Genomic DNA, 25,154 nt, shown 5'->3' with positions numbered 1-25,154 from the left:
TGTGAGGGAGACAAGAACATGAATGAAAGAGAAAAATGAAGCACGGAGGACAGAAACACAGATGAAAAGCAACAGACCACAGGGGCCTTAAGATGCATATAATGGAAAGAGCTGGAAAGCACATGCAATCTGATGGAGTGCTTTAGCAAAAAGAAAAAAGTAGTTTCCCAAAAGTGAATAGTGGAAGAATATAAATCAGCCAATTAAAACATTGGTAAAGAGGCTTTGCTCCAGGGAAGGGACAAGCACAAGAACAGGAAGAGAGCCATCAAATAAGAAGAAAAGCAAATGAGATTGACAATTAAAACAATCCAATGGCAAACAATTGGTGGGTTGTAAGCTCACAGTAAATTTTCAAAAGGTCTTTCGCAACCAGTCAGCTTGCACTTCCTGGCAGGAAAGACCGAAAAAGTAGTTTCCTCAAAGCGAGTAGTGGAAGGCCACAAGAAGAGAGGCTATGCTACAGGGGAGGTAGACACAACAAGATGGACAAGGTAAACCATTGAATAAGAAGCAAGTCATTGAGATTGGCAATGGAAGTTAACTAAAAGGAAGCACTGGGTGGGCTTTAAGCCCATTGTAAGTTATTGGTAGGCTGATAATAGGTCTTTTGCAACTAGACAGCTTGACTGTGTGGTAGGCTAGACTCCAAAACAAACCTAACCGTGATCTCTCTTGTGTTGAGAACTACCTCACTATCTCTAGTCTTTCCTGTCTCACTAAGGTTAGTAAGAAATGCGTTTCCTCCTAATTATTTAGATCCAGAAAACAGCCTACTGGGCATGTTTCAACCTGATTTCATGGCTTCCCACAGTACAGCATCTGAATCATGAATGATTATTGTAAATAGTCTTGGTTGATGACAACCCCAGTCTTCAACAGGCAAGGTAACAATGCCATTCAACACCACGGGTCATCAAATTCTTCTGGACAGTCTGAAAAATGAGCCAAACTCGTGAAAATTGGGAGCTCCTTCTCAGATTACAGTGTCTCTTAGGGTTGGATATTAGTACCCAAGATACTCAGCCTTTATGTTGAACTATTTGGTGTCTATTTTAAAGAATATGGCAATTTATGATTATATGCTGACGACATTGCTATAACACAAATTGAAATCCCCTGCATCCCACTCCAAGGTGAAATCTTCCTTGTATTGTATTCTCAAATGGATATGTCATCTTAAACACCGACGTCGTTCTTCTTACTAACCCAGTAACAATCTCTGTCTTGAGACCCTAAGGTATGCTAACATCACTCCCAAAATGGCTACTACTCCTACATCCTCGGGCTTCTTTTAATGCACATCTAAATCTAAAAGCCTAGATGGGAGCTATGAGAGAATCTGCTACATTTCATCTTTATGAACGTAAAAATTCTCACCCCCCTCTGGATCTGAAACTACCAGTAGAGGCTATGGTAATCTCCTGACTTGACTATGACTCAGACTGTATCACTGGCCATGTGAAAGGAAATTCACCTAAGAACCTTTCTTCGTTCTGCTGCCAATTTCTCACCAATTCAAACAAGCATTGGCAAACCCAATAGGTCTCGCCTATGCTAGAGCCATCTACTTGTTGACTCTACCCTCAAAAGAGTTGTTTCTAATGTCAGGCTGGTGGCGACTAATACTTTTTGCCATTTTACTACTGGCTAAGAGTGCCTTTCTTTCCTTGGGAGCCTTCCCCATGGTCGGGACAGAGATTCCTACCATGTGGACACCTGAGCAGAACGGAAGATCTATTCAGTGTTGACACTGTGTGCCCAGCTGCACTGTAAAATATAAGATCTGAACAAGTCCTTTGCCTTTGTCCGGAACACAGTAGCATGCTTCTACAACACGGGGAATTAGACTAGACAAAAAAGAATGACTTGAGTGTCTCTTGCAGACAGGCCAGACACATTAGAACAGTGCTCTCGTTTAATTTCAGCATCAGCCGTCTGTATAACATTTACATTGAAGCAAATATCATGGATTCTGCAACCGAAAGCAGGATCAAAATAAAGTATCCCTCGTTTGAAAAAACGGTTATCAACGTCTTCCAGATTTTGATACTGTAGTTTAGCATTTCTGACATAGAACAGTATGCTCAATAGTGTTCATAATGACATATTTTGCTAAATGCATAGAAGCAATATTACAGAGCATGTCTTAGCTTAGAATACAAATTATCGCACGTTCCCCAGTCTACGCGTTTTCAGAAATTTGATAAAGCTGATGATTCAAGTACAAATAATCACAGTTTTTAGCAACTATATGTAAATAACATTTTGCATTACTCTAGCTTGTGATTAAACCAGCAGTAGAAAAGCTTACTAAGATAGCGACTACTTTTGGTCAATTTGAGAAAGAAGGTCATAGTCTTTCTTTCATGTGTGCTTATTTGTTGGGGAAAGTCGATGCTTTGCCGTCTATTGCTTACGCTGTGTTGCTGTGGTATTACTGCCACTAGAAGTCGAAAAAAGCATTCGGCAATTGGGTGGAGGTGTGTAACGGGGTGGTGGTAACGGGAAGGCCATGGGGGAACGGAATTATGAAAAGAAAAGCACTATGAATTGGCCAGCATTGGGCGCTTCATAGCGTTGTTTTTTTTTTTTTTTTTTACTTCCGTCAGTGATAATGAGAGAAGAAACAGGGACGGGGTGGTGGGAGAAAAAACAGGATGGGGCAGTTGGGAGGGGAAGGTAAAAACAAAAGCGCTATGATGCGGATAGCGTGGACAGCATCATAACTAAGGCTCCCTGTTTTCCGTTTTTACGGATTTTTACAGATAAATACAGACAGAAAGCAATGTGTTTTCTGTCTGCAATTATTTTTAAAAGTGGATAAATACAGAAAATGGTGCTTCTTTTAAGTGACTCTCAGTGCTATCTTTCATTAATTGTAGCCCAACAGCTGAGCAGATGTACAGCATGGGAAATTAAAAAGCAGGATGAAATTTCTTTAAATAATGGCATATGTCATCATACATTTGTGGAATAATGCTAATATTTAGTGGATGTATTGTTACATAATATTTGGCAGCTTAAATAGCTAAAACACGACAGAGATCAAAGTATGAGTACGCGTCTATCAGCTAAATAAATATGGAAATGTACAGTTTTACAACTTCATTTATACACAAAACAAATATGGATAAATACAGATAATGTGGCCAAAAAATAAATATGGATAAATACTGACAATGTTGAAAAAATAAATACCATAAATTGGGAGCCCTAATCACAACTTAAAAAATAAATAAATAAAATAGTACCTAAACTCATAGCGTGAGCAGCGGTTGGCCAGCGGAGGGTCACTAATTGGAAGTGACGCATGGCAAGCGCTGCCCAGTTAGAAGGCAGAAAATAAGACTGACAAAGTAGCAGATGAATGGTAAGCAATGTGCGGGTTCCAAGTTAATTACAGAACACAACAGTCTTGCAAAGAAGAGTGCATGCTCACACGGGCAAGACCTAAAAATGGGATCCTATTACCCCTACCCTTGCCTTACCTTAAATGGCTCCTGACTAAGGCACATTGCTCAAGTACAAAGCTTTTAATCTCAAAAGTGCAACATACCGCTCTCGGAAGTTATCTATATCTGGAGAATACCGCATATCACATTTCTAAAGCAGAAGGTATTTTTCCTCTACTTGTTTTAAGAAGACCCTGAATTGCAGCTCCTTCTCCAACAGTGCTCCTTGAACCTGGAACTCCCTCCCTCTTCAAATCAAGAATGCTCTTCCATTTCATATTTTAAATCACTCATGAAGAACTGAATCCTCAAGGAACATTCACATTAAGCTGCTTAATCTCTCAACTTCTTCACTGCAGCTCTGCACTTCTCACTCTCACTGTATCTTTCCCGACCTCCTTAACACTAGTCAAGTCACCTCCATTATGAAACCCGCATTGGCAAAAAAAAAAATAGTTTTTACTAGATAAAAGCCATAATGAGGCAGTAAATGTTGGCAGCAGTGTCATTGCCTAGGTGCACACGTGTGATGAGGGATGCACGCGCGTCACCAAGCATGCAAAAACCTACGAAATTGATGGGCTTCATTTATTTATTTTGGCGAAACAAGATGGATCAGTAACAAAAAACTTACATTTGATTAGTGCAAAGCCACTTTTCGAAAGGTGTAGGGACCGGCCATCAATTTAATTCCAGACCCTCCACAAAAAATACAATAAAACAAAGTACATCAGGGATTGGGAAGGAGAGACAGGAGAAAGGTAGGGATAAGCAACAGGCAGGTGAACACAAGAGCAATTGAAATGCCTAAGGAGGTGCCAAGGAAGACCCACAACAAAGGAAAGAAATTAGAAGGTGTGGGGAAAGCAACGGAGGGGTGTAGGGGAGCTTTGATGGAGATACTAGTCAAGTGGGGGAAGGGGGTGCTGGTGTTTTGGGAGGAAAGCTTCACATGAGGTAGCGATCTAGAAAACACACATACTATCATAGAGTGCTGAAAGTTAAAGAAGTATTGGCAAAGCCAATCGGTCTTGAATTTCGAAAATATTGGCTTTGTCAATGCCTTTTGGCAATGCTGTACAGGACTGGCCAAAATAGTAATAAATAAGTTTTAAAAGCCATGATCACATGTCATTTTGTAAGTCGACATAGGCATCATCACACAAGTGTGTGAATGTTTCATCACGCAAAAGCACTAAGGAAAGGACATGGGTATCATTTTTATTTACCAACCCAAGATGAATTGGAAAATAAAGACTCAAATTAGAGTAGTGTGAAAGTGTTTTTTTTTTGTAGGACTGAAGGGGATGCAGCAGTTTCCTACTGCCATCTTAAACAAAACAAAAAATCTTAAAATAAAAAAAGGCTGTTGGTGACCCAGGAGCAGGTAGGCAACAGGGAGTGTGGTGAGGTTCTTAAAAAAAGTCAGGTGGGAAATTATGGAGAAAGAAGGCACACAAGTAAAAGAGCAAGACAGGATGGGGGAGAAGCACAAGAGGCAGAAAGTAACAAAAAGCACGGGGCCTGGTGAGATACACACGAGACAGAGTAAGTAGCACACGAGGGAGAGAACAATACAGAGCACAGGTATTTTGCAGGAGAAGCACCCGAGGGAGAGACCTGGAAAACATCTTCACCCCTGTGTTGACTGCTTAAACAAAAAGAGCATGCATTGGCAAAGCCCATATGTCCTACCTATGTGAGATTGGCTTTGCTAAGGTTTTTAGCTATGTTGCAAATGGTTGAAAGTAATGTAAAAAAGCTGCATGACACAGCCAGCATTGTCCGCGTTATAGCACGTTTAAAAATAAAATCAGTTATGCTGCACTGAAGCTAGCGTTGGTGTATAATACGGCTCAAAAAACATTGACAAATTCAACAGATCTCGCATAGGCGCATCCTATTGGATTTGTCTATGTTTGGTATGAAATGCCACATGGTAAGTTATAAGTATTTATATAGTGTTTACAACAGCTGAAGTGCTAGTGTTATGGAATGGAGAATGCCCTTTCCAAGGTATTAATGTGCCCAGATTCAGAAGCATTTTAGAGCCACACAAAAACTGTGAAAATGTGCCAAATAAATGTGCTGAATGTAACATAAGTTGTAAGTAAACAGAAAAGTTCAACAGGTTACAGCTTTTATTAGTGATGCTTTAGGCTATGTGTTACTTTGGGTGCAATGGTTTCAAAAGTACCAAAAAAGCACTTCTGACTGCTTGTTTGCACCACACAATCATTATCCTAGTACCTACAATGTAATTGTAGGTACTAGGGACTTGCGGTCTCAGGTCAGGCTCTAGTGGGCACATGTTTTTGCCCACTGCGGATGCTGAAGAAATTTTTGCTGCTTCTTCCCTTGGATTATTGGAAGATAGTGGTACAGGTGCTGACCACATCCATATTGGACTACGCCAATGTCCTCTATCTGGGACTACTGGAATACCTTCTCCAACGTCTTCAGGTAGTATAAAACTCAGCAGCAAAGGCGATTCTCAAACTGAAACCCAGGTCACATATGACCCCCCTATCTTAAGTCCTTACACTGGCTCCCAGTGAGGGAATGGATAAAATTGAAGGCATTGGTTATTGTTTTCAAAGCTTAACATGGCATCGGTGCCGCCTATCTTAGGAAACGAGTTAGCCGATACACACCCACTAGAGCACTCGGATCGTCCTCCACTGGCCTGGCCTGCATTCCCAAAATGCGCCTGGCACGCAGAGAGGGCCGATCCTTCGGCTCTTTAGGAGACCACGATTGGAATAAACTACCGGCAGCTCTGAGAGCAGAAACAGTTCTCCCGCTCTTCAAAAAACAGCTAAAGACATGGCTCTTTAAGAGCTCAACCTTTTGGGTAAGCAGCCATATCTGAACTGTTAGCGCCGGGACACTCCAGCCGGAGTAGCTGTGTGCTATATAAATATTGGTCATTCATTTATTCAATTGCACTTGTGACTCCTTGTTTAGTAGTAAAATATAGCAATAACAGGTGTTCAGTGGGGTTCCTAGACCTTTTGATCCCTGTGCCCCTGCACCTGCTGCACCATTAAAATCATGACTAGTGCCTGCAAAGTAACTTCACTTGCAACTGCTTGTTTAGTAGTAAAATATAGTAATAATCAGTGTTCAGTGGATTTCCTAAACCTTTTCGTCACTGTGCCTCTACCCCCGCTGCACCATTCAAATCATGAATCTAGTGCCTGCAAAGTAACTACACTCATGACTGCTTGTTAAGTAGTAAAATATAGCAATAATTCGTGTGGGTTTCCAAGAGCTTTTGGCCCCTGTGCCACTGTACCTGCTGCACCATTCAAATCATTACCCTCGTGCCTGCAAAGCAATTGCACTTGTGACGGACTGCTTGTTTAGTGTTAAAATATAGCAATAATCAGTGTTAAGCAGGTTTCCTAGACCTTTTGGCCCCGGTGCCACTGCACCAGAGCTCCAACATGGCACCCACTTAGTTCACTACGTACCTCAAGCCACTGACTTACTTATTCAAGAAATCAGAAGTCTCCATTCATCAATATGCTGATGACACTCAAATCTATTTAAAATCATATTCCATCAATGGCATCTGCAACCCATGCATCGTCCTCACCAAATTACAAACTTAGATGTCTGACACCTTTCGAAGCTCCATCCCCAGAAAAACAAGTTCCTTCTCTTGAACCTGACCAACAGAATTCACCCCTTCCCTATCTCCTAGGCTGAATTCTATTGGGTTTCACTCTGGAAGCCTATGTTACTATGGCTAGCCATGGTTTGAGTGCAAGAGTGCTATATACAACCATTGAGTAAATTCTTTTAAAAACATCATATCTTGTTTTGCTGTCCAGCGCTGCATACTACAAGCCTTTTGCTTCCACATTTGATCGTACAGCTGGCTTTAGTTTGTGCCTGGTAGAGTTTGTACTATGAAAGACAGCATAAATGGATACAATTAAGGGGAGAAATGTACTCCGCTAACCTGAAAAGAGGAAATGCACCTTGAGTGGGAGGAGGCATGAATCTTTATTTCTACAGACTTTAGAAGGCATTTATCTGGTACTGGGAGGGGAGCCAACATATTTATGCATACTTACAAAAGCAAGAAGATTATGCAAGTTAGGAAAGCATTTGCATTAATAAAACCAGAGTGAGAATAGAAAACTAACATTTTCTTCAAACGTCTAGAACAGTGAAAAACAGAAACCAAAATGGTACTTGACGTGCTCTACTTTCACAGACTATCAGCATTTATACATGCCTAAACAAGATGGCTACTGTCAAAGATATCCTAAGGCTGAAAAATGCTAACAGTGCCTTCTGGTGACACTTCCACTCGGAGAAAGCTGTGAATGCAGAGGTTGTACTGGCACCCAGCTGGTCAACGAGGATCCTGGTTACACGGAGACAGCCATTTACCAATACACCAGTTTTCTTCAGCCAACAAAGACTGTCCACAATTGTCTATAGTGGGGTCAATGGAATAGACTGCAACAGAGAGTAAAGTTGATACCTATAAAGTCTGATTAATTTAATCCCTTTTTATCAAGTATGCCATCTGTTTTCAGTCGAACTCTTTAGCATACGCTTTATTTTAGTAAAGTTTGTTTTATTTTCAGAATAACCAACAAGTATCATGATTAAACCAAATCTCTGAGGAGAGGTCTGAAAAAAGCAAGCTTTTAATACAGATTTCAGGGAAACATAAGATTTACCAGTTGGGAGCCTTGTGTGTTAATGCAATAGGAAAACATGCTCCTGAGCTGACCAACAGCTTGTGACCAAGGGGCGTAATTCCACGCAGTCACTAACAGGCGTAATTTAATAGTTGTCCATATGTCACAATTTAGGTCTTATGGTGCTATACTACTATTGAAAGTATTGTTGACTCAGAAGAATGCTACTGGCATAAACCCAAGCTGACAAATGCCAACGTCCCTAATGCCACTACAACTAATCATTACCAGTGCAAAATACAAGTCCCTGCCCATATCCGTTCACCATCAGTGGCCGTCCACTTGATTGCTACTCACCTGAGAGCTCTCACTCACATCAGAGCTAGTATTACAACTCCACCATCAGTACCTATGCATTCAGTGCTCTGATACACTACTGACACTAGCTCTCATTCATGAGCAAGGGTTGGAACCAATAACCTTTAACGTTAGTTCTTGAACGAGTTTCGTTAAATGTGCTCAAGTGAATATGTGTGCCAGTTGCCCCCAATCACCACAGATGCCAATCACCCCATCTCACAATGCGACCTGAAACTCCAATCGCTACCAGTGCCAGTTCCTCGCTGATAATGCACCCAAGGTTCAAGAATGATTTGGAGACCTCCGAGTGACTTGCTGAAACTATTACAATTGTGAGCCAGACAGACAAATGAGGTGATGTCTTCCACTGTGGAAATATTGGTTAGAGTGGTTCCTTTAAGTACAGAAGAATCAAATGCTGCTAGAGGTATGTGGACACTAAACCACGTGATTTTCCCCACAGGTAAACACCTCGCCTACAGCACAGCATGGGAATATAAAATGCGGTAGGTGGAGGTGGTTGGAAAACAGGCATCGGAAAGAAGTTAGGAAATGTATTCAAAAGTGCACCCCCATAATAATGGGTTTTTAAAAACTGAATTAGCAGGAGTCCTAAAACAATACGAGTTTCCAATGTAGGTCCGCATTCATGCCATATTTTCTCATTTTGATTAACCTGAGTTAAATACTGAGGGACAGATTTCGATATATTTCTTTTGTACAGTGCCAGTGCAACCAGAGCTTCGGCAGCAGGAGCTGAGGTTAGGAATAGCAAACAAAAGACATTCTATTTAAAGTGCAAATGCCGGACAGGAGAGGTGGGCCTCAACATATCTGCAAAAACATCCTATGCCCACCACAAGGAAAAGGCAACGGTGAACCGCTCCATGGGTTTGAGTCCTGAAAATGTAGAAAATGTGCTTATTCATAACATTAAGATAATAAGGGACACATTAAATCTGCTGTGAGTGATTTAGGAGGAGGAAACTCTTCATACAACTGAATAAAATGGCATGGACCACCATGTAGATAAGCAAGGGAGAATCTAGGTTCATTCGTGGGGACTTGGTCCCGAGCAGTGAAGAAATCTTTTTGTCCCCGATGGTCATTAGGGTGGATATGGTACCATGATATAGCCTTAATACTGAATTTAAATTACAGGGTATTTTTTTCCAGGTGAACAGAAAATAGTAAGCTGGAAACTGGACTGTAGTTTGGTAGGAAACCTGGACCAGTGGTCTGCTTTTTTAAGAAGAGAAAATGCAATTGGATCCTTTAGTGTCTGGGGGACATAGGCGAAGTATTGTCAACTCTTGAAAATTATTGATGGCATGGCAGCACTTATCAGATAGTGTTGAAAAGTTCAGAAGACAAGGGAACTGGTTTTAGTTTAAAGATGATTGTGGTAACGATATCATTGGACACTGACAAGAAGTTGCCAGGCTTAAGCCGGTATGGGTTGCTTGTGTTCTTATTCAGAGAAGACTTGGCTTGGCAATATGGGACCAACTGTTCGTAGTGGGCCAGGACCAAGGTTAATTTGCATATAGCTAGTCTCGGTCTAAATAGGCATAGAGAGTGAAAAAAGACCGACTGGAATGCAGCCCGAGAGTAAGCCAATGGCTAAGCCTTTTGCAAGCATTCCACCGATCTCCTTTGTGCTTTTCCCTGATCATATAATGTGACACTGCTTTCTGACTGACAAACAGAAGCCTGAACAAGACAGCCCCAGAATGAACATTGTCACTGAAGATGGTTATCATCCAATACTTCGACAATTACACTTGCAGAACAACACGAGAAGTCACAACCACATCCCGACGGACCCTAAAAAAACTCTCTAGTGAAGTTATCTAAGCCAGCATTACAAGGCTGAGAATAGCCCTTTTGATCGTTGGATGGACGATCTGGAGCCACAATCAAAGAATATGGCATGCTGTTGGTTGGAATGAGAAGCCAAACCTCTTTAAGCACCTGTTACGGGCCCTACCTCTTCACAATGGTACACAACTCTTTGGAGAACCATTTGCTGTGGCATGTTTGGGTTGATTTAACTGTTTTCAATGGAAGTGATCCCCTCTTCAAATGTTTTGGTCTTTACATAGTATACATGTCCCAAGATGTGTGATGGGCCAGGGAAGATAAAAACCATATAAAAGAAAGCACAAAATGGCATCAAGCTGTATGCTGGTGAAATCTGTTACACAGCAAACTGCTGAGTTTGAGATTTGGTATCCTGTATTGCACTGAAGGTTTGAGAGTTAAAAGAACAGTAGGTCAAATAATGAGGCCACAATCAACTATAAAGAAGCGTGAGCTTCAAGCTTTATACACAAAAGTGCCAAAACATTGTTTATCTGTAAAATAAAGACTAATTAAGGACTCTTCTCTTCTCTGCCTACAGTCATTTCTGATTTCCAAAATAATTAGACTATTTATTTGCCTTCGTATTTTCCATGAATCCTACATCTCCAGCGGCAAGGTCTCTGCAAACCTTCGATGTTAAGAGAGCTTTATCTTTGGCATTGAGATAAAAGTAAAGAAATTCTCAAAGACAAACAGCTCTTAGCAAACAATGGAGCTGTGCGAACAGGACTAACCTCTTTTTAAACAAAGGCGGATAGTACTCTGTAATCTTACATGACATAAGTTAACAAGACTCTACCTGTTCAGTCGAGAGCCCACTCTACAAAGGGGAAAGGGGCCATTGCTGCGCTGCGGAAGAATGTGCCCATAAGCTGCTTCTTGGAGGTCGGCCCATACCTATGCTTTTATGTTTGGGTCAGGTTTTGCTTTGTAATTTATGTATTTTATTTAGTTAGGAGTTCCTACCGTGGACATGTTTGTTCTTTGGCGGTTGGGATGGCTTTCTACCAGTCTATCTTTTAAAAATATAAACATAATCACATGCTGAAGAAAAAAGTACTAACTTGTAATAATAGTTTTTCACTGTGAGTGTTCCCTCTGGAGTAATCGGAATCTCAAAGTCCTGCCTACGTTTCAGAGCCACCGCTTTGAACCATCTTTTACTGTTCTGTTATCTTATCTGCATGCCAAAACTGAACGGCCTCACTCCCTGCTAGACAGTGTGGTTTTCCAAAGATCTTGAATTTGTGAAGGAAGTTTGCAGTAGGACAATTCTTTCTTCATTTGGTTAAATATGTTATTTTTTAATGCTGTTTTGGCCAAATATACTGTTGAGCTCGCGATTTCTTCTGAGCAAAAAAAAGATACATTTTGCCTAATTGGACAACTTTTCTAGTTATTATATTTAATTAGAAAAAAAAGGACATTTGTGAAAACATTGTTCAAGATCTTGCACATTTAGGTTGTCAACCTTTCATTAATATCAAGGGCAAATACCACGATGGAGAACTGCAGTTTACGATGGCATAAATGAAGCAAGGAAGAGGTGTGGCGGAGCAGCCAGGGCGGCTGACTCCGGAACACGGGGGCTCATGGTTCGATCGCCGCAGCAGGTTAGCTCCAGCACCATGTGCCTCTGGGCAATAGCTCGGTTAATCTTCCCGACAGCCCCCAGCGCCTTGACACCCTCGGGTAATTGTTTGCGCTTTATAAATACTGGTATTATTATTATAAGCAAGAGAGAGGACACAGAGGTTGATACTTGTAAGACCACTGGGGACGGGGGTCTAAAGGGATTCGGAGTAATAGGAAATTTATTTTTTTAATAGAAATTCAGTTCAGAATAGCCCGCTATTAGACCGCAATGTAGTAACCCAACTCTGGCGGCCAGCTTCGCAAGAAAGAATATTTAATACAGTATGTAAACAACCTGGACTGGACCAACCACATACTGAATCTTGATGGAGATTTGCATTTCAAAGTACAGCAAAGACAACGCCACTCTGGTGGCATGAACCATGGGCCAACTTGAAATAAGAGGACTTGCATGATCAAAGAAGAACTGAAAGTCTGTATCAATCAACCATGCAACAGCCTCTATACACACACCTATGCATGTTGAGGATTCTTTGCATGCAATTAGGATAACGTGTCTGAAGATTCTTAGAGATTAAAGAAGAATTAAACATCTTACCTTTGCCCTGCCAGTGCTCTGCAAGATATGCACTAGTGCACACGCCATCTCCTCCTTATTCCTCACACTGATTACCGGCTCCAGCACAGAACATAACATGCCATAGTTCCCAGTCACAAACTCTGCAAACTCTTTGTACTGCTCCATTGGTAGGATGGTGATAGTCTGGTAACGGGACTTAATGCGTATAGAGGGGCCACCAGATTTCCCTTTATTAGGGGTCGGGGTACTAACTGGGTACCACTTCTCCACGAATTGACGGCCCGTCACACTGGCCATGGGAATATTGACCAGCCCCACATAATTGTTCTTGTCCTTTTTCTTCTTCTTGTCCACATCTTTGTAGATGTGGACTGTGATACTGTGCAAGGCCGGAAGGCTTGAGAACTCAAAGTGTTCACCCCAAAAGATATTGTCTGCCTTTGTTTTGCTGGTGGTCCGAGCAAAGAGCGTGTCATCCAGGCATAGCTCGCAGAAGTACTTTTTCTTGGGCGCTAAGTCCTTGGCCTCGATGATCCAGAGGCGCAGCACATTTTCTGCTCGCCTGCAGTTGTCCTGTATGGCATGGCAAAAGGGAGAAAGATCAGTAATCAATTATAGTATGAAAGCGCCAAGGCAACTGCTACACCAGGAACTAGCTTTGAGTCACTAAAACAAAGGTTTGCAGCTAATTAAATGGAGATATGACACAACCAACAACAACAAAACTCATTGGAATAGCTGTCCAACTTAGTGCTATTGTAGGGGACAGAGAAGTCAAGCATGAACGATATGTCAGTGATAGGGTTACAGGGGTGAGCTGATGTCTAAGCCACAGGGCTGTGTGTCTCGGCTTTTGTTAGTGATAAGAGTTTCTGGCAGACTGAGAGTTCAATAATCTGCCTATGTTAATGAAATGCCACCTCAAATGGGGCTGTGGGTCTACTTTCATCTCTTCATGGAAGGGTTATGTGACTGGGTGGAATCTCTGTGGGAGATCATCAAAATGCAGTGTATCCGAGACTGCATGATGCAACCCTCGTGTGTCACAGGTCGAACAGTGATGCTGGCCAGGTGCCTCCGTGGTTACACAAAGGACCAATATGGCAGTTCAGTGGAGAAGGTGTGGTATTTCAGTGGGAATACTGTGGCATGAGCTTTGACTAAGTGGTGCCATTTTGGTACATTAGTAGAAGTGCCGCTGGCTAATCTTGTGATGCAGCGAATGTGTTGTGGTACAGCTCTGAGATTGAGCCGAGGGCGGTCTGGTGATTCAGTGCTAGATCTGTGGGTGAGCTCAAAGTTGAGTATTGGAGTTGTGGGTGGCGTATTAGTTCTAGGGTAGTGCAATGAGCTCTTATGGTGGTTCAGTAGTAGTGCTGAGCATGGTCTGGCGAATCAGTGACAGTTCTGCTGGTTCAGTCTAGATAATGACAGGTGGCGTGCTGGGAATGGTCTGGTAATTCAGTGGCCGTGCTCTGGGTGGGCCAGTGTTGCATATCAGGGTGTCTGGTGATCTGGTGGCTGATGGGTAGTGCTGTTTGTGGTAGTTCAGTGGCAGCAGTTTGGGTGTTCAAGCAGTCATGTAGTAGTGCTATTGCAGTCTAAGTAGCTAAGTTAAAGTGTTGTGAGTGTGTTTGCAAGTCAAGTGTTGCAAACAAGAAGTTAATTTTGAGTTACATGAAGTATGAATAAGAGCCATGTTCAACACTATAAAAACTTACTACCAACATAAAGAACTGTGATCAAATTTAATAGTTATACAAAAAGGTCCCGGAACAAGCTGCTAACATTCTTAGGCATAGCTTTGTTTGAGAAGCGCTGTTGCTGTTACTGCTACCCAAACCTTCAACGGGGTAACAGGAACATGTGTACCAACATCACATTAAAGAAAAGTACCAATCGCACTACAATCATAGGATCCTATTGAGAATCACACACGTTTCACCCTTTATAAAGTCACAATTCTTTTCTAGACAGCAACCTCTATCTGTGGACAAAGGCAGACAATGCTTCATGAACTACTGAGTCCCCTTCATATCCCACCCTCCCTAAAGATGGCAGGAAGTTATGCTTGTTTACCGAGTGTGCACTGGGTCAGGACAGGCCACTCCAGAAATGTTTAGACCCTATACATAGACATTAAATAGTTGTACTTAATAAGGGGGAGTCCAAAATAGCCCTGAAATCAAGTTTTAAAGATTGCTGACTAGCCACTCAGCTAAGAGTAGTGATATGCTCCTTCCATTAGCAACAAGAATTGGGCCTGGATATTCAGCTACTAAACCATTGTTCTTTGCTCTTAAATTCGAGCAGTAGTTGTTTTCTTTCGAGCAGCCTCTACAAGTATCAGGACACACTGCTTTAGACAGAAGTTGTCCAGCTCCCCTGAAAGATGCTTGAGTAGTGTTGCACCGTTACTTTGCTCAGCATTCTCCACCACCACTGAGATCCCCCTAAACATAGTGAGCATTTGTGCTCATTTGAATAGACACATCGGAGGTGCATCATTGCTCCAGCGCCTTACTCGTTTCATCGGCTCACCTTGTTGGGCTGCACTGTTCTTCGCAGGTTCTCCATCCACTTGTCCCGCTCTGCCGCTGACGAGCAGCTGAAGCATTTGCTGCCACTGGTGTAAGTGACCTAGAAGATAACAGCTAATGAGCCACATGAAGACATCTAACTGGCTTGTACTACGCACAGTTCAACATGCACCAAACACAACATGATAAAAGGGCACAACGTGCACCGCAAATTAGACCCTGAAATGTTGCTATACATGTGCCACTTGATACAACAGAAACATTCCTTTACCAAAGCTCATTGTCAGTTGCGCCGATCAGCACAAATCCAGGCCAGACTTATCCAGCCACCGAGTTCAAACCCAGCTCTGCTGCCCAGCGCAAATCCAGCCTGCCACCCAGAGCAAACCTAGCCAGGCTGCCCAGCGTAAACCTAGTCCGGCTGCCCAGCGTAAACCTAGTCTGGCTGCCCAGTGCAAACCCAGCCCCGTCGCCCAGCACAATCCCATCCCCACTGCCCAGTACAAATCCAGCCACGCCGACCAGTACAAGCTCAGTCCCGCCGCCCAGTGCAAACCCAGCTCCGCCGCCCAGTGCAAACCCAACCCTGCCACCCAGCGCAAACCCATCCCCGCCGCCCAGCGCAAACCCAGCCCCAGCGCAAACTTAGCCCTGCCGCCCAGCGCAAACCCAGCCCTGCTGCTCAGCGCAAACCCAGCCCCGCCGCCCAGCACAAATCCAGGCTGCCGCCCAGTGCAAACTCATCCCCGTCGCCCAGCGCAAACCCAGCTCTGCCGCCCAGAGCAAACCCAACCCCGCCACCCAGCGCAAACCCATCCCCGCCCCCTAGCGCAAACCCAGCCCTCCTGCCCTGTGCAAAGTTAGACCCACAATCCCCATACAAACCCAGTCCAGCTACCAGTTCAAAACAACTCACTTCATCTCATTCCACTTTTGGCTTTACTGTCTCACCGCCTTGGCCTCTGTCTACAACATGGGCATCATCTGTAATTCCCCTCAGGCCCACCCACATTTGTAAGACCAACAGACACTAACACCACCGCATATGTATGAGTAAGATGTGAAATGATGTACTGTATTCTTTATAGAAGGCAAGACAGTCCTATTTGAGTATGGTCACATATTGGGGAAGCTGGAAAGTCTCTAGCAGTGATGAATAAGATATTTTTTTCAAGAGAAGTGTATTCAACACATTTCTGTATTATATAAGATGAGGTATAACCCTTATACACCAAGGGATATTTCATGATCTTGGTGTGTTAACTGAAGAAAGCTTGTCTGTGAAAAGCTTGCTGATTTTTCCACTTAACTTTTAGTCTGGCAATGACCTGCCTCCTACATCTGATCAAATTCCCAAAGTTCAATTTTTGCGCTAAGGATGTAGGTGAACACTGAAGGTGCAGCTAGGAAAATCTATCAACAGGGGAGAGACATGAATTTTTGCAGCCTCTTGTTGAGACAGGCAGCAGTATGGATGACGCTCTGTAAGGGAGTCAAATACAGTGAGTCAGACATTAACACTGTCCAAGTGTGAGTGGGTCAGGGTTTCAACTGTTTTTCTAAATTCTGCTTCATTGAAATACTTGGCTTTGCCTATAAATATTAGTTGGTACCAGGCGGTCTATGATTTCTTGCTGAGGTCGCTTTTATATAGAAGAACCAGGCGAATGTGTGTGTTCTGATTTGTGGAGTGAAGCCCTCCACGGATTGTTGATGCAATTCTTCACAAAGAAGATTTTGGTCATGGTTGGCTTTAGTTTCAGGAAGGTGCTTTAATTCTGTTCAAGGATGATGGAGAAGGAATCTTTGAGACAAACGATTTCTGTGCTGTGGAGAATGAGGTATGTTTGACCGTCAACATGCGTATGAATCTTTATACTGTGGGTGACAAGAAGGATTTCTAGTGGATCCATGTACAGGATGGAGATCACTAGGTAGAGGACGGAGCTCTTCTGGAGCACCACATGTCACAGAAAACTGGTGAAAGTCTGTGAATACCATCCGGAAGGACTGTAAAGCACAAGAGAAGTTCGATAGGACTCAAGAGAAGCACAGTGCCGGTTAAGGGATGTGTTGAGTGGAGATTGATCAGAATTTGATACTGAGCTGTTCAAAAGGCTGCTGGCAAGTAGGAGGAGGCGGCGGCAATTCCCCTTTTCTGCAAAAAAGAGTGTGTCATCCACAACGAGCATGTTGACTGTCTTACTGAGTTGTGTGCAGAAAGCCAGTTTTATAGTCGTGTAGCAAGTGACTGGTGTCAACATACTCTTGGAGTCAGATGTCAACAGCATTGATGAATACTTTTTCAATTCATAGATAGGTAAGTGAATGATAACTGGTAGCTCTTTGGGATCTAAATTGGCTTTATGTGGATTAGAATTCTAGATAGAGAAACATACTCCAATCTTACTTTTGTGACCAACACACTCTTCAAAAACAATTCAACCCCACACCAACACCATTTCTTGGTTTCCTACTGATCTCTTGGCTTCTAGTCTCTCTCCAGGGGATTTTTTATGTCTACTATTCACAATATTGTAATGCTCTCTTATCTGCTCACACCGCTGCCTTTCTAGCAACCCATCACCCGTTTACTAATTCTTTGCATCCAGTCGTCACCTTCTCTCAAATGTTTTTTTAATTCCCTCATGGTTTTGCTCATCACTCACATCTATGGAGTGATCCTCATAGTGTCTCCCATCCCCTCAACCACCTCATATATTTTCCTGTTCTTTGTCCCCAATGGCCCATACTCTGCAAATCCCTCCATTTACTAATTCAAATTTTAACTCATCTTCCTTCCTTTTGACAACTTTCAAACCCTTTCCACATCCTCAGACTCTGGGTGAGTAGTCAAGAGTGTAGTTACAGCCAAATGAAAAACAAGAAAATGGACACACTTTGGAAACAGATGCTTGTAATTTGCTTATAATTTTCTTCTCAATCTCTTTTGCACTGACGAGCAGTGTGCTGAAAGTCCAGTGGCAATACTCCAACCCTCCTCCAGCATCAGAAATTATGTATAGGATGTTTTTAGTTCCCTTACCTCAAAGCAGAAATCCTGTCCAAGGATGCTGCTATGCAGCGGCTTCACGAAGACCTTCTCTTCGGTGGCGAGATCCAGGGCTTCCACTGCACTGCCGGGGCTCAGCAAAGACTCATGGGAGCGAGACTCCTTCAGCTTTGGCAACCCTCGGGACCTACAGGGTACACAGAAGAATAAAGACGGTTCAGAGGTTGGGGTACAGCCATTCACAGTTCACCCTGTAGAAAACTCTACTCTAAAAAGAGCAATCATGAAAGGCTACCCAGTCTGAGGCTCCCTAGAGCAGTGGCGAAGAGTTTAGTGCCTCTGAACATTCATTACTCCTCACAAATACTTTCCATCATAATGCCACTGAGCACTAAAAGGCTTGTTCTCGTGGGATCAGTGAAAACAAATTCTTTGAAGGGGAGGCAGTACTAGAAAAAATTACAAATCGCGAACCAATAATGCAAGAGGAACCATGGAAAGCAGCGAGCGTTCCTGCCACTGTGGTGCTAATCAATGAATTACACCTTCCATTTGCATCTCCAGAGGAAAGCGCTGAGTGAAAAGACGACGAAGCACTGGCTTGGTGGAAATAACAGAGATTAATCTAATTTAATGGGGAGAGACAGTAAGTGGACGAAGGTGGGTGGTGGAGGAAGGTGGAGCAGAGAAGGCAAGGTGAGAGAGAAGAAAATAAAAGTAGGGAAGGTGGGGGATAGAGGGATGAAGGGGAGGGCAGAACGAGGATAATGGATGAAAAAGGGGAGGGGTGGGTGACATTTGAATGATGGCCAGTAGATTTAGAGTACAAAGTGATGAGTGATAGATTGGCGGGAGGATAAAAGAGTGGTTTGGTCAAAGAAAGGGTAGCAGGCGGGTAGGATTAGGGCATACAACAGTAGGAATAGACACAACACAGAGGTGGGGGCTACGAAGAGGGCTTGGTGGCTAGGAGTAATGAAGGGTACTCATGAGTAGGGCTGGGCGGACAGAAGGATGGCTGGTTAGATTGACAGATAGGATGCAATAAATATATAGAACACAGTCAATAAAATCTGTGTGCTCTGGGTGATTCAGGGAATTGGATAAAGATCAAATCCCCACCCTTTCCTTCAGAAGAAGCTTAAGATTCAGGGCCCAGCCCTGGCCAATAGTAGATGCTGGCTCTAACTGAGCCCTCACGGCTCGAACATGTTCACACATGCCCAGAGCAGTTAGGGACCGCATGGGAATGCAAAATAGAAGCCCACGCCACTCTTCAACAGCCATTCCAGAACAACTGTTACCTGGGAGCAGGATGCACAGCTGCTTCCGGGCCCCAAATGTACACAGCACTAACAACTATCGCATAGAAAACACCAAGACAACAAGGCCGTTACTAAGCACATTTCTACCTTCGAAGGCATGAGAGATGAACATTTCCCTCCGGTTTCAAACACACAAGTCACCTTTCGCGTCAGTGGAGCAGACCTACATGAAGCAGTTATAGATCCACCTGGCCGTGCACCCCCAAATCATAGCGCTGCCTCATGCCCGCTCTCCGCTCCGTCCGGGGCAGCATTTCACGCCGGCCGCACGTCAGGCCCGGCGGTGCGAGCCGCGTCGGCTTGAGGATCCATTCAGGGGCCGCCGGCTCTTCGCCGCCGCTGCAGGTGGACTCGGGGCGCGTCCGTCGCAAGCAGGCGGATCAGTGTGAGCTGCGGCGCTCCTTCCCTCGCCTCGCAGCATCCCGCCCCTCAGGTACCACGGGCAGGGCCCAGCGCGGCCGGCTTGCTCCTCGCCGGGCCTGTTGCCATGGCGATGCACTGCCGAAGAGATTACCGCTCCGAGGCGACACGGCTGAAGCAGGAAGTGAGCTGGGAAGAGGTGACCTCTCGCGGCACCCGGGACTCCCAGTGCCCCTGAGCCGAGTCCTCCGGGTACCTGTGTGCCCACCATGCCAATACTGCAAGCCCGCGCGCTGCTGGGCTGCAGTGCAAGCTCAGGCTCCCTGTGCAAGGCTACTGGCTGCAAGGGCGCCTTGCCCAGCTCACCAGGGCAGTCATTTTCCCAGGAGTGTAAACAAAAGGTCGTCTTCACTTTAAATAACCCAAGGTCTGAACCTTGACAATCTATTTCAGATTTTGTTAGCTAATGACTGGTATGTGCCTTCTGCTCCAAACTTCCAACTTCTGCATTTCTGTTCTTCCTAGTTTAATTTAGAACATTCTATCCTCAGTGAGTGAAATGTTCAAATATCATTACAGTCCGTAAGCTACAGACTATGCAAGCTGTTAACGGCCCTCTACCTGTTTACAGGTTGGAGCTGCATGGTCCTGTGGGAAAGGTTCTTTATTGGCCTGTATGGCCCTTGGCAGTGGGAAGTTATGCTGTCATAGTTTTGGTAACAAGAGCAGTTTGTGCCAAGGCAAGTGAGCTCACGTGTGGACTGGTTGTAATAAAGATTTTGTTTACAACACCTTTTTACCACAAACGCCTGTCATAAAAAGTACAGTATGTTGTTTCCAGAGGTAGGGGCGTTTGCAGGAGGACAATGTTGCAGACATGAGTTTAAAGGCACTCAATAATTAAGCATAAATAGTGCTGGTACTGCTGAAAACCTTGATCTTGCGGATAGGTGTACATAAGGATATGTAAGAGTGCTATAGGAAGCACTGCGAGGCACACAAAGTGTGGTACGAGTCCACAACTAGTAAAGTGGGAACAACGTGCTTACTGATGATATTTGAGTGTAATCTGCAGGTTATACCTCTGAATCTTGGCAGGGCAAACTCCAGGTTTCATTCTTTTGAGGTCAAAATCCAGAGTATCACTGGGTTTTGCCATATTAATGAACGTGATTGACAGTCCAGCATAAAGGTGTGTTTTGTTTAAAAATGTGAGCGGGGGAATGGATATTGCACTGGTTGCTAGAAGGGTGGTCATTTTGGACTTTTCTGTAACAAGTGACCAGGACAAGGACAAATTGCGAACGGCTGCTGATCTCGTATTTTGGGCAAGTAAGCAAGCTGGATTTATACCCAAGTCTACTGATTCGGCAGCCATCCACTCACTCCAGATTACATCTGTGGTTAGGGTGAGTACAAAGACTCCGGCTGCCTGCTTTTGTGGAAAGCCCACAGTGTTGCATAATCTACACATCATTCTACTCTGCTTGATACCATTATTTAGCCAGCTTCTGAGAGCTGCCGACTTTGCCAGAAAAGAGAACAAAGGCATAGTGGGATATTGTGTGTGCAAGACCAAACTACAAGAGAACAAAGACATAGTGGTATACTGTTTGTAGAAGACCAAACTACAAGAGAACAAATACATAGTGGTATACTGTTTGTAGAAGACCAAACTACAAGAGAACAAAGGCCTAGTGGGATACTGTTTGTGCAAGGCCAATCTACAAGAGAACAAAGGCAGAGTGGGATATTGTGTGTGCAAAGCCAAACTACAAGAGAACAAAGGCATAGTGGGATATTGTGTGTGCAAGACCAAACCACAAGAGAACAAAGGCGTAGTGGGATATTGTGTGTGCAAGGCCAAACTAAAAGAGAACAAAGGCATAGTGGGATATTGTGTGTGCAAGACCAAACTACCAGAGAACAAAGGCCTAGTGGCATATTGTGTGTACAAGACCAGACTACAAGAGAACAAAGGCCTAGTGGGATATTGTTTGTGTAAGACCAAACTACAAGAGAACAAAGGCATAGTGGGATATTGTTTATGCAAGGCCAAACTACAAGAGAACAAAGGCATAGAGGGATATTGTTTGTGCAAGACCAAACTACAAGAGAACAAAGACATAGAGGGATACTGTTTGTCTTAGACCAAACTACAAGAGAACAGAGGAATAGCGGGATATTGTTTGCGCAAGGCCAAACTACAAGAGAACAACGGCATAGTGGGATATTGTTTGTGCAGACCAAACTACAAGAGAACAAAGGCAGAGTGGGATATTGTTTATGCAAGGCCAAACTACAAGAGAACAAAGGTATAGTGGGATATTGTTTGTGTAAGACCAAACTATTTTGAAAGGGGGGATGCCTGGCTAGAAAGCTAAATCTCCTTTTTGGTGATCCTGGCCAAGTACAATTTTCCACAGTGTATCGAAGCCACCTTCAGACAATTTCCAATTACCAGTGATTCTGCCAGACACTGATTTCAAAGAATAAAGTGATGTAACTTAGAATACACGGTTTGGTCAAGCAGGGGTTCGAGCCTAGGTCTCTAACTTACGAGATGCCATTTATTTTTTGACCAGCACTTCACATTTATCCCAGTTCTGCCAGAAAAGGCCCATCGGTATAGTCATCTGTCTAAAAACACATAGTTTAGTTAAACTGGAATGTGGAGTGAATTGCCCATGATCTTATATACTACTTAGGTGTCGAAGAAAACATGCATACTCTTAATGTCTGTTCGACAACGTATTCACTAGGACAAATTTGAAGTGGGGTGGGTTGGAATGGGGCTGTGCATTCCAAGGAAAGGCTCAGCGTGGTGTGAGTTCAGTAGACTTATTGGTGACATGTCGATAGCTAACCTGGAAAGCAACTCTGCCCATTGCTTTTCCTTGGGGTTTTGTTTTGTCCCACCTATTTGCTTGCTTTCTCTTTAATGGTTTTATTTGTTTTAGTCCACCCCCTAGTCTGTGTTCCTCCTGTGGAGCATAAGGATGTAACTTACCTGTAATCCTAGTTCTCTTCCAGGGGTATACTCATCGAAGTCATAAGCAGTGAATTATCCCCGCCCACATGCGGGATCCCGGAGCGTGTGCGTATATATATATATATATATATATATATATATATATATATATATATATATATATATATATATATATATATATATATATATTGCTCCTCCTCACTCGAGTAACTGCCGCCGCACGCCAAACCAGACGGCGTCGTCATCCTTTGGCTGCTGGCAGAGGTTTGGTGGATATATATATATATATATATATATATATACATACATACATATATATATATATATCATAAAGTATATAATACTTCCAAACCCATACACCTACATATGTATGCCTACCTACATATATGTAAACATGCAGCCCCAACAACAATCCAAAAACAGGGCAAACTTCCAAAATTACATCAGTTTTACATGTATGAAAATAAGCCTCTCAAAACTCCTTGTAATAGAGACCATACACTGTAATGGTTTCATACAAGAATCCTTTATTTTCCAGAAAAAGGATGAACATGTAACTGAAGGCAGTTTGGCCCATAGGCTGCATAAGAATAACTGTCCTGGTACAGAAAAGTGAACTGGCACCTGCCTTTAAGGCTTCCAAGATTCTAAACACTTTGCCTTTAAGAACTCCAGGGAACACTCTGCTCTCATCATGCCCCACAGGTGACAGTTAGGTCAGTTCTTTTTGTAACGGCGAACTAAACCACTTTAAACCTTGTACTAACATTGCTCGTCCGGGGAGGAGGGAGGGGTGCTTAGGACTTTGATGAGTATACCCCTGGAAGAGAAGTAGGATTACAGGTAAGTAACTTATCCTTCTCTTCCAGGGGATACTCATCAATAGTCATAAGCAGTGAATAGAATAGTAAGCCCACACCCCACACTTCGTGGACGAGCAATCCAGCACTAGGAATAAAAACACAATGATACAGTTTAAACAGACAATCAACCAAACAGATTCCTCAGGGATGCACGTCCAAATTGAGCATTTGCCTGAGCATCTGAATCTAAGCAGTAATGGCGAGAAAAGGTATGAACAGACCGCCATGTAGCTGCTTTGCAGATTTCTGCTATGGGAATGTTCCTGAGGAGGGCCGTAGTAGAGGCCTTTCCTCTGGTTGATTGTGCTTTAGGCCTTTCCTGAAGAGACTTATTATCCAAATGATAAGCCAAAGAAATGCAGGATACTAGCCACCTTGAAATTGATCTTTTAGAAGCTTCTAAACCTGTATTAACAAGACCGTAGTTGACAAACAATCGGTCCGTCTTTCTTATACCTTTGGTCTTGTCCAGATAAAACTGCAACACTCTTTTAAGGTTTAACGAGTGTAGGGCCCTTTCAGGAGGAGTAGAAGGATTAGAGAAAATAGTAGGTAAGATGAGCCCCTTGATTAATATGGAAATCTGAGACCACTTTCGGCAGAAAACTAGGATGAGTTCTGAGAACTACCCTATTTGAATGAAAAACAGTGTAGGGTTCCTTACAAAACAAAGCGTGTAACTCGCTGACTCTACGAGCTGACGTAATAGCCACCAAAAAGCCACTTTCCAGGACAAGTGCTGCAGGGAGGACTTGTGTACTGGTTCAAAATGTGTGCCCATCCGTTTGGTAAGGACCACATTGAGCTCCCACGGAGGAGAAGGGGCTCGTACTGGTGGATACACCTTTTTCAAACCTTCAAGAAAATCTTTCACCACTGGCATCTGGAAAAAATACCCTGCATGGGTGACTTCCTATATGCCGTAATTGCTGCCAAATGTACCTTAATAGATGTGAACTGCAGGCACGACTTGTCCAGGTGTAAGAGATGCGGCAAAATGACCTGTTCTTGTCCTCTAACCGGATCATGACCATTATTCAAGCACCATATGTAAAAACGCTTCCATTTGAAAGCATAGGAAGCCCTGGTGGAAGGTCTCTTAGCTTCCTTAACCTCTTCGCTGCGGCGCAAATTCCGCCGCAGCGCTCCCGCAGTGCTGACATTCCGATCGCGGGCGTGGTCATGACATCTCCCGGCCGTCGTCCGCACACGCCCATCGTGACTCATGACGGCTGGGAGACGTCATGAGCACGGAAGAGGTTAAGGATGTTCATACAGTCCGCTGGCAAGTCTAAGTGTCCATACTGCAAGACTTCAGGAGCCATGCTGTCAGCTCGAGTGAAGAGAGGTTGCAGTGAAACACTCTCCCCTGACTCTTGGACAGCAGGTCCGGGCGACAAGGCAATCTCCGGTGTGGAACCTCGGAAAGTTGTAGAAGGTCCGGGTACCACCACTGGCGCGGCCACTCCGGAGCGATCAGAATCATCCTGGAGTTAGTCTTGTAGAACTTGGTGATCACTGCTGGAATGAGAGGCAGCGG

The 25,154-nt window shown here is 43.6% G+C and overlaps 1 protein-coding gene across 8 annotated transcripts in view; it reads right to left on the bottom strand.

The window, feature by feature from the left end:
* Window positions 1–25,154, bottom strand: part of RASAL2 (RAS protein activator like 2) — an 891,981-nt gene that overhangs the window by 119,558 nt on the left and 747,269 nt on the right. For all 8 annotated transcript variants that reach the window (XM_085601613.1, XM_085601610.1, XM_085601612.1 and 5 more), the window contains 3 exons: window positions 18,108–18,261; window positions 15,063–15,161; window positions 12,540–13,094 (listed from right to left, as the gene is read on the bottom strand). In XM_085601613.1, the coding sequence (XP_085457739.1) occupies window positions 12,540–13,094; window positions 15,063–15,161; window positions 18,108–18,261 (808 nt within the window). The remainder of the gene's footprint in view (window positions 1–12,539; window positions 13,095–15,062; window positions 15,162–18,107; window positions 18,262–25,154) is intronic.

This window comes from Triturus cristatus, chromosome 4_2 (assembly GCF_964204655.1).
Source record: "Triturus cristatus chromosome 4_2, aTriCri1.1, whole genome shotgun sequence".
In the NCBI taxonomy this organism is placed as follows: Eukaryota; Metazoa; Chordata; class Amphibia; order Caudata; family Salamandridae; genus Triturus; species Triturus cristatus.
This window is presented reverse-complemented; position numbering and strand designations above follow the sequence as displayed.